The 10,625-nt window shown below is 45.6% G+C and overlaps 1 protein-coding gene across 1 annotated transcript in view; it reads right to left on the minus strand.

Annotated features, from left to right (window-relative positions):
- The window catches only part of megf11 (multiple EGF-like-domains 11), a 184,530-nt gene that overhangs the window by 33,383 nt on the left and 140,522 nt on the right, over window positions 1–10,625 (minus strand). The window contains exon 2 of the mRNA XM_042327617.1: window positions 5,032–5,209. Coding sequence (XP_042183551.1) covers window positions 5,032–5,209 — 178 coding nt within the window. The remainder of the gene's footprint in view (window positions 1–5,031; window positions 5,210–10,625) is intronic.

The following is a 10,625-nucleotide window of genomic DNA, read 5'->3' on the forward strand; positions in this document are numbered from 1 at the left end:
CGCCTGGTGTAGAGGTCCTGGATGGCAGCCGTTGAGCAAGTTCCAGGTCCCGCCAATATCCAGCAACTTCACACAGCCATTGAAGAGGAGTGGGATGACATTCCAACAGGCCACAATCAACATTCCTGATCAACTCTATGTGAAGGAGATGTGTGGTGCTGCATGAGGCAATTGGTCACACCAGATAATGACTGGTTTTCTGATCCACGCCCCTACCTTTAATTTTAAAGGTATCTGTGACCAACAGATGCATATCTGTATTCCCAGTCATGTGAAATCCATAGATTAGGGCCTAATGAATTTATTTATTTTATATCAATTGACTGATTTCCTTATGTGAAGTGACTCAGTAAAAAAGTAAGAGTTTGAAATTGTTACATGTTGCTTTTATATTTGTTCCATTATTCCTCTGAAGAATCTGAATAATTTGAAAAGGTTTGAAAAGGTTTGAAAAGGTTTGAATCCTATGCAACACTGTAGCAGGTCAAAGCTGTGCTGTAAAACCTTGGTAGAGCATGGGTGGAGTAGGCATTGTGGTGCTGTAAAACCTTGGTAGAGCATGGGTGGAGGAGGCATTGTGGTGCTGTAAAACCTTGGTAGAGCATGGGTGGAGGAGGCATTGTGGTGCTGTAAAACCTTGGTAGAGCATGGGTGGAGGAGGCATTGTGGTGCTGTAAAACCTTGGTAGAGCATGGGTGGAGGAGGCATTGTGGTGCTGTAAAACCTTGGTAGAGCATGGGTGGAGGAGGCATTGTGGTGCTGTAAAACCTTGGTAGAGCATGGGTGGGTGGAGGGGGCATTGTGGTGCTGTAACACCTTGGTAGAGCATGGGTGGAGGAGGCATTGTGGTGCTGTAAAACCTTGGTAGAGCATGGGTGGAGGAGGCATTGTGGTGCTGTAAAACCTTGGTAGAGCATGGGTGGAGGAGGCATTGTGGTGCTGTAAAACCTTAGTAGAGCATGGGTGGAGGGGGCATTGTGGTGCTGTAAAACCTTGGTAGAGCATGGGTGGAGGAGGCATTGTGGTGCTGTAAAACCTTGGTAGAGCATGGGTGGAGGAGGCATTGTGATGCTGTAAAACCTTGGTAGAGCATGGGTGGAGGAGGCATTGTGATGCTGTAAAACCTTGGTAGAGCATGGGTGGAGGAGGCATTGTGATGCTGTAAAACCTTGGTAGAGCATGGGTGGAGGAGGCATTGTGGTGCTGTAAAACCTTGGTAGGGCATGGGTGGAGGAGGCATTGTGGTGCTGTAAAACCTTGGTAGGGCATGGGTGGAGGAGGCATTGTGGTGCTGTAAAACCTTGGTAGAGCATGGGTGGAGGAGGCATTGTGGTGCTGTAACACCTTGGTAGAGCATGGGTGGAGTAGGCATTGTGGTGCTGTAACACCTTGGTAGAGCATGGGTGGAGGAGGCATTGTGGTGCTGTAACACCTTGGTAGAGCATGGGTGGAGGAGGCATTGTGATGCTGTAAAACCTTGGTAGAGCATGGGTGGAGGAGGCATTGTGATGCTGTAAAACCTTGGTAGAGCATGGGTGGAGGAGGCATTGTGATGCTGTAAAACCTTGGTAGGGCATGGGTGGAGGAGGCATTGTGGTGCTGTAAAACCTTGGTAGAGCATGGGTGGAGGAGGCATTGTGGTGCTGTAAAACCTTGGTAGAGCATGGGTGGAGGAGGCATTGTGATGCTCATGTGAATTTCCTTTTAGACCTTTTAGACCAAGTTCACACTTAAAACGTTGCTTTTTGTTTTTAATTTCTGTGGTTTTTTTACACCGGGAGTTTCTGTTAAAGGTGTATTATACAACATTTCCACATGCAAAGATTTTGTTTAGCAGCCAAAAGTCTGCTATTGGTTGTGGCAACCTTTACATTTGGCCAAAAGGTCTGGGCCTTAATTGTGTGTGCTGTAAAAGGTTCAAATCAAATCAAATCAAATCAAATTTTATTTGTCACATACACATGGTTAGCAGATGTTAATGCGAGTGTAGCGAAATGCTTGTGCTTCTAGTTCCGACAATGCAGTAATAACGAGCAAGTAATCTAACTAACAATTCAAAAAGAAAAAAAACTACTGTCTTATACACAGTGTAAGGGGATAAAGAATATGTACATAAGGATATATGAATGAGTGATGGTACAGAGCAGCATAGGCAAGATACAGTAGATGATAGAGTACAGTATATACATATGAGATAAGTATGTAAACCAAGTGGCATAGTTAAAGTGGCTAGTGATACATGTATTACATAAGGATGCAGTCGATGATATAGAGTACAGTATCAACGTGTGCATATGAGATGAACAATGTAGGGTAAGTAACATTATATAAGGTAGCATTGTTTAAAGTGGCTAGTGATATATTTACATAATTTCCCATCAATTCCCATGATTAAAGTGGCTGGAGTAGAGTCAGTGTCATTGACAGTGTGTTGGCAGTAGCCACTCAATGTTAGTGGTGGCTGTTTAACAGTCTGATGGCCTTGAGATAGAAGCTGTTTTTCAGTCTCTCGGTCCCAGCTTTGATGCACCTGTACTGACCTCGCCTTCTGGATGACAGCGGGGTGAACAGGCAGTGGCTCGGGTGGTTGATGTCCTTGATGATCTTTATGGCCTTCCTGTAGCATCGGGTGGTGTAGGTGTCCTGGAGGGCAGGTAGTTTGCCCCCGGTGATGCGTTGTGCAGACCTCACTACCCTCTGGAGAGCCTTACGGTTGAGGGCGGTGCAGTTGCCATACCAGGCGGTGAAACAGCCCGCCAGGATGCTTCGATTGTGCATCTGTAGAAGTTTGTGAGTGCTTTTGGTGACAAGCCGAATTTCTTCAGCCTCCTGAGGTTGAAGAGGCGCTGCTGCGCCTTCCTCACGATGCTGTCTGTGTGAGTGGACCAATTCAGTTTGTCTGTGATGTGTATGCCGAGGAACTTAAAACTTGCTACCCTTGCTACCTTGCTACCCTCTCCAGGTTGCTGGGTAACCCCTGGTCTGCTGACTGCTAATAGCTCAAATCAGTTTGGAACTTACTATTCAAGTGTGTGTAGAATGTACCATGGTTGAAAGTCATTGTCTGTAGCTTTTCAGAAGGTGAATAGGTCAATTGATTGATTGTGACAGTATTACATTGTAAGATATGACTCAATTCCCATTGAAAGCAAAGTAAAAGAAAAGTGTTTTAAGTCATTGACTCCAAGTGCCTTCAAAAAGTATTCATACCCCTTGACTTATTCCACATTTGTTGTGTTACGGCCTGAATTCAAAAATGGTTAAATATGTATTTGTTCTCTTCCAGCTACACACAATACCCCATAATGACATCACAATACCCCATAATGACATCACAATAACCCATAATGACATCACAATACCCCATAATGACATCACAATAACCCATAATGACATCACAATAACCCATAATGACATCACAATAACCCATAATGACATCACAATAACCCATCATGACATCACAATACCCCATAATGACATCACAATACCCCATAATGACATCACAATACCCCATAATGACATCACAATAACCCATAATGACATTACAATACCCCATAATGACATCACAATACCCCATAATGCCAAAGTGACAAAGTGAAAACATGTTATTAGAAATGATTTTAAATGTATTGAAAATGAAATACAGAAATATCTCATTTACATAAGTATTCACACCCCTGAGTCAATGCATGCTAGCTTTAGCAGTGATTAGAGATGTGAATCTTTAAGAGCTTTCCACACCTGGATTGTACAATATTTGCTCATTATTCTTCTCCAAGCTCTGTCAAGTTGATTGTTGATCAATGCCAGACAACCATTTTCAAGTCTTACCATAGATATTTAAGTCAAAAATGTAACTTGGTCGCAGAATAAAATTCACTGTCTTCTTGGTAAGCAATTCCAATGTAGATTTAGCCTTGTGTTTCAGGTTATTGTTCTGCTGAAATGTGAGTTCATCTCTCAGTGTCAGGTGCGAAGCAGATTGAACCAGGTTTTCCTCTAGGATTTTGCCTGTGATTAGCTCAATTTTGTTTATTTTTTATCCTGAAACACTCCCTAGTCCTTTAAAGGAAAACTCCGCCAGAAAACTTTTTGTATTTGTTTCATTAGTCCATTGTTGACATAATCGCAAAATGTTTTGCTTGTCAGTAATCACTTTTTCAAGATATGTTTGTTAGCTTGCTAGCTAGCTTTCCGCTGACAGGTCTTAGCTAGCTACAGAGGCTAGCTGCTGGACTTTGGACAAGTAAGCTAACGTTAGCTAGGTAATGTAGGACTGGTATTTGGACGTGAGCTAGCTAACGTTAGCTATCTAGCTTCTTTGTTTGAGATCATTTGTTGTTGTCTGGCTTGCTAATGGCTGAAGTCATTTGTGTAAAAACCCTTCCATAACCAAATATAGCTAGCTACCAAATCGTTGGTTCTTTAACGGACAGAAAATTAAAATGTGACAAGGATAAACTATACATTTTATAAAAAAATTGTTGCTCCTACAATCTTAGTCAATCTGACATTTTTTAAGTCGAACGGTCACTTTATGGTATAGCTATAGTTTTAATCCGACGTCTAGAATTTGAGCTAGGTAGGTACAGAAAACACTATGAAAACTCAATTAGTAATGACCCGGTATTTAAAAATCCGGTATTTGGTTTTCGTTAACAGCCGGACGGTTCATGATGAGAGAATGTGTTTTGTGTACCTCGAAGTTGATTTGCAAGTTGTCATCGACATCGGTGTCATATTGGCTTAGATATGATGGTAGAGATAATTGAATTTAACATTGAGCTTCAACCAACGCCATACTATAGTCGTGCCAATTCTTACGTAAGTATTCTGAAGTAATTTTCATTGAATGGCAGAGACTCATACAGCAACACAATGATCTTTCTCGACTTAATAGGACCGAAAAGAGATTGTTTATTTCATGTAAGATGCGGCTTTTCAATACCATTTTATGTGTACCAGGACTTGAAGAAAAGGAACTACAACAGATGTATTGGCCTGGGGGGGGAATTCAGGCCTCTAGCTCACCTTAAATCACCTGTGGTGGTGACCGTTGTCCCTGGATGTTTCCTGAAGGGGTGGTGGAGAGAACGATCTGCAGGGAGGCAGGGAGACTCTGTTGGCAGGGACACACGACAGATGGGCTGGTGTTCCCGATGTTCCTCTGATCTAGACAGGGAGAGGTGATGGGTCTTGAGTCTTGGGCCTGTGGGAGAGAAACAAATAATGAGTTAGTAAAGATTTGCCATATTCCCAAAGCTTGAAGACGTGTGGAAGCCAGGAGCCAAAGTAAGTTCAAACTCAAGTTCAACGACTGTATTATAAAAAAGAACCCGAATCTAAAGCATTTGACCTACAATTGTTTTGACATCTACTACTATGGTTAATAATGGAATCATGAGGTTTTCAGAGACATAGCATACAAAAGTTCTCTCTCTCTCCATCCATCCCATCTCCCTCTGTCCCTCTCTTTTCTTCCCCCCACGTTCCCTCCCTCCCTCCTCTTCCTCTCTCCCTCTCTCCTCCTCTCTTGCTCTCTCCCTACCTCTCCCTCCTCTTCCTCCCTCCCTCTCCCTCCCCTTCCTCCCTCCTCTTCCTCCCTCCCTCCCTCCCTCTCCCTCCTCTCTCTCCCTCCCTCCCTCTTCCCTCTTCCTCCCTCTCCCTCCTCTCTCTCCCTCCCTCTTCCCTCTTCCTCCCTCTCCCTCCTCTTCCTCCCTCCCTCCCTCCTCTTCCTCTCTCCCTCTCTCCTCCTCTCTTGCTCTCTCCCTACCTCTCCCTCCTCTTCCTCCCTCCCTCTCCCTCCCCTTCCTCCCTCCTCTTCCTCCCTCCCTCCCTCTCCCTCCTCTCTCTCCCTCCCTCTTCCCTCTTCCTCCCTCTCCCTCCTCTCTCTCCCTCCCTCTTCCCTCTTCCTCCCTCTCCCTCCTCTTCCTCCCTCCCTCCCTCCTCTTCCTCCTCCCTCCCTCCCTCCCTCTCCCTCCTCTTCCTCCCTCCCTCTCCCCTCTTCCTTCCCTCCCTCCCTCCCTCTCCCTCCCTCCCTTCCTCTCCCTCCTCTTCCTCCCTCCCTCCCTCCCTCCCTCCCTCTCCCTCCTCTTCCTCCCTCCCTCTCCCCCTCTTCCTCCCTCCCTCCCTCTCCCTCCCTCCCTCCCTCTCCCTCCTCTTCCTCCCTCCTCTTCCTCTCTCCCTCTCTCCTCCTCTCTTGCTCTCTCCCTACCTCTCCCTCCTCTTCCTGCCTCCCTCTCCCTCCCCTTCCTCCCTCCTTCCTCCCTCCCTCCCTCTCCCTCCTCTCTCTCCCTCCCTCTTCCCTCTTCCTCCCTCTCCCTCCTCTCTCTCCCTCCCTCTTCCCTCTTCCTCCCTCTCCCTCCTCTTCCTCCCTCCCTCCCTCTCCCTCCTCTTCCCTCCCTCCCTCCCTCCCTCCCTCTCCCTCCTCTTCCTCCCTCCCTCTCCCCCTCTTCCTCCCTCCCTCCCTCCCTCTCCCTCCCTCCCTTCCTCTCCCTCCTCTTCCTCCCTCCCTCCCTCTTCCGTCCCTCCTTCCCTACAACCTCCATTAACTCAAGAGGCTCCTCTCCCTCCCTCCCTCCTCTTCCTCCCTCTCCCTCCTCTTCCTCCTCTTCCTCCTCTCCTATCGTGAACACACTTTTCACCAGCATCACCTCCATATTGAGTGGTTTCTCAACAATGCATTGAGAGACAGTTATTTCAGTGTCGTTAATGGAACACAGAGAAGTATCAGTGAAAAGGACAATGTTTGATTAAAACAGCAATCTTTCAAATTCTTTGCAGCGTTTGCTTTAGCCTAGCCTTCAGCGTTTGCTTTAGCCTAGCCGTCAGCGTTTTGCTTTAGCCTAGCCTTCAGCGTTTGCTTTAGCCTAGCCTTCAGCGTTTGCATAAGCCTAGCCTTCAGCGTTTGCTTTAGCCTAGCCTTCAGCGTTTTGCTTGAGCCTAGCCTTCAGAGTTTGCTTTAGCCTAGCCTTCAGCGTTTGCTTTAGCCTAGCCTTCAGCGTTTTGCTTGAGCCTAGCCTTCAGCGTTTGCTTTAGCCTAGCCTTCAGCGTTTGCTTTAGCCTATCCTTCAGCGTTTGCTTTAGCCTAGCCTTCAGCGTTTTGCTTTAGCCTAGCCTTCAGCGTTTGCTTTAGCCTAGCCTTCAGCGTTTGCTTTAGCCTAGCCTTCAGCGTTTTGCTTTAGCCTAGCCTTCAGCGTTTGCTTTAGCCTAGCCTTCAGCGTTTGCTTTAGCCTAGCCTTCAGCGTTTTGCTTTAGCCTAGCCTTCAGCGTTTGCTTTAGCCTAGCCTTCAGCGTTTGCTTTAGCCTAGCCTTCAGCGTTTGCTTTAGCCTAGCCTTCAGCGTTTGCTTTAGCCTAGCCTTCAGCGTTTGCTTTAGCCTAGCCTTCAGCGTTTGCTTTAGCCTAGCCTTCAGCGTTTGCATAAGCCTAGCCTTCAGCGTTTGCTTTAGCCTAGCCTTCAGCGTTTTGCTTGAGCCTAGCCTTCAGCGTTTTGCTTTAGCCTAGCCTTCAGCGTTTGCTTTAGCCTATCCTTCAGCGTTTGCTTTAGCCTAGCCTTCAGCGTTTTGCTTGAGCCTAGCCTTCAGCGTTTGCTTTAGCCTAGCCTTCAGCGTTTTGCTTTAGCCTAGCCTTCAGCGTTTGCTTTAGCCTATCCTTCAGCGTTTGCTTTAGCCTAGCCTTCAGCGTTTGCTTTAGCCTATCCTTCAGCGTTTGCTTTAGCCTAGCCTTCAGCATTTGCTTTAGCCTAGCCTTCAGCGTTTTGCTTTAGCCTAGCCTTCAGCGTTTGCTTTAGCCTAGCCTTCAGCGTTTGCTTTAGCCTAGCCTTCAGCATTTTGCTTTAGCCTATCCTTCAGCGTTTGCTTTAGCCTAGCCTTCAGCGTTTTGCTTTAGCCTATCCTTCAGCGTTTGCTTTAGCCTAGCCTTCAGCGTTTGCTTAGCCTAGCCTTCAGCGTTTGCTTTAGCCTAGCCTTCAGCGTTTGCTTTAGCCTAGCCTTCAGCGTTTTGCTTTAGCCTAGCCTTCAGCGTTTGCTTTAGCCTAGCCTTCAGCGTTTGCTTTAGCCTAGCCTTCAGCGTTTGCTTTAGCCTAGTCTTCAGCGTTTGCTTTAGCCTAGCCTTCAGCGTTTGCTTTAGCCTAGCCTTCAGCGTTTGCTTTAGCCTAGCCTTCAACGTTTGCTTTAGCCTAGCCTTCAGCGTTTGCTTTAGCCTAGCCTTCAGCGTTTGCTTTAGCCTAGCCTTCAGCGTTTGCTTTAGCCTAGCCTTCAGCGTTTTGCTTTAGCCTAGCCTTCAGCGTTTTGCTTTAGCCTAGCCTTCAGCGTTTTGCTTTAGCCTAGCCTTCAGCGTTTTGCTTTAGCCTAGCCTTCAGCGTTTGCTTTAGCCTAGCCTTCAGCGTTTTGCTTTAGCCTAGACTTCAGCGTTTTGCTTTAGCCTAGCCTTCAGCGTTTTGCTTTAGCCTATCCTTCAGCGTTTGTGACTATTCAATTGGCTTCATTGCAACAGGTAAACTCAGTCAAGCACAGATACTGAATTTGCAATGATTTAGAACAGTGTTTGAACCAGGTCTAAGCAGACAGACACATGTCCCACATGGTACCTTATGTCCTACATAGTGCACTACTTTCGATGGGCCCTGGTCAACGGTAGTGGCCCTATGGTTCCGTTTGGGATGCAGCCGGGCTGTTTGTTGCCAGTCTCATTATATCCCTCTTAATTATTCACACACACACACACACATTATATCCCCCCGGTAATTATTCCAAGTGAGACAGACAGGGTTCAGGGTTCAGCGTTGAGCTCCTCTAACCTCCACTCTGTCGCTGTGATCTGAATCATGATCAAAACAACATTACAATAAAAAAAAATGCTGTCCTGTTTTTTTTTTGTTTTTTTTTGTGTGTGTTCTTTTTACAAAAAAAGTAATTATTCATCGTTTTTGTTTTCCTTCAGATGTAGAGGTGGTGATGACGTGTCAGGGGGCCCAGGGCCGGGGGTGGAGAGAGAGAGAGAGAGGGGTGGGGGGGTGTAGTGGTAGGAGTCTAACAACTGATGTGTGGACTTACAATGTCTGAAAACATTACTCATCATCTACACTAGTGATAGTTGAAATCTCTCTGCAGGGGGACAATTCAAATGAGAACAATGTGTTCATTTAAAGCAAAGGTGAATCTCAATAATTGTGTATAATTTAAAATAAAGGGAATTGATGGGGTAACTGAATGGCAAGACTGTAAAAACCAATAGCTTTGTAACCGGGTAGAATGGAAAGTTATGCAGTAATGCCATCCAATCAGTACAGCACCTTATTTAATTCAGGACCCAAAGTGGGACATGTAGTTCTCTCTGTCAAACAGGGTCATGTTCTGTAGTTCTCTCTGTCAAACAGGGTCATGTTCTGTAGTTCTCTGTCAAACAGGGTCATGTTCTGTAGTTCTCTATAAAACAGGGTCATGTTCTGTAGTTCTCTATAAAACAGGGTCATGTTCTGTAGTTCTCTATAAAACAGGGTCATGTTCTGTAGTTCTCTATAAAACAGGGTCATGTTCTGTAGTTCTCTGTCAAACAGGGTCATGTTCTGTAGTTCTCTCTATAAAACAGGGTCATGTTTTCTCTATAAAACAGGGTCATGTTTTCTCTATAAAACAGGGTCACGTTCTGTGTGTTTGACTTCTATATAATAAACATAGTGCAGTGCGATGTGAATCCCACTCATTGACTCAAGAAAGAACTTCATTCAACTTTTGAGAAAAAGCAACCTTCTGATATTGAGATGACAAAAGAGATGTGTGTCATTTCTGTTGGCACACAGTTTGACAGCCGAGTTTTAGGGAAAGGATTACGAAGAAAAAGAAAGCAATGGAAGGGAAAAGGGAACATTTAATCGGTCCTTTGTCAGAGATAAAGCAGGTCTGAGTCGCCGTCTCTAATGGCATCCTATCTGATATATAGTGCCCTACTTTACAGGTCTGAGTCGCCGTCTCTAATGGCATCCTATCTGATATATAGTGCCCTACTTTTGACCAGAGTCTGTTACAGTGGGGAGAACAAGTATTTGATACCCTGCCGATTTTGCAGGTTTTCCTACTTACAAAGCATGTAGAGGTCTGTAATTGTTATCATAGGTACACTTCAACTGTGAGAGACGGAATCAAACAACAATCCAGAAAATCACATTGTATGATTTTTAAGTAATTCATTTGCATTGTATTGCCTGACATAAGTATTTGATACACCAGAAAAGCAGAACTTAATATTTGGTACAAAAACCTTTGTTTACAATTACAGAGATCAGAGTTTCCTGTACTTGTTGACCAGGTTTACACACACTGCAGCAGGGATTTTGGCCCACTCCTCCATACAGACCTTATCCAGATCCTTCAGGTTTCAGGGCTGTCGCTGGGCAATACGGACTTTCAGCTCCCTCCAAAGATGTTCTATTGGGTTCAGGTCTGGAAACTGGCTAGGCCACTCCAGGACCTTGAGATGCTTCTTACGGAGCCACTCCTTAGTTTCCCTGGCTGTGTGTTTCGGGTCGTTGTCATGCTGGAAGACCCAGCCACGACCCATCTTCAATGCTCGTACTGAGGGAAGGAGGTTGTTAGCCAAGATTTCGTGATACATGGCCCCATCCTTC

This window comes from Oncorhynchus tshawytscha, linkage group LG01 (genome assembly GCF_018296145.1).
Source record: "Oncorhynchus tshawytscha isolate Ot180627B linkage group LG01, Otsh_v2.0, whole genome shotgun sequence".
NCBI classification, from domain to species: Eukaryota; Metazoa; Chordata; class Actinopteri; order Salmoniformes; family Salmonidae; genus Oncorhynchus; species Oncorhynchus tshawytscha.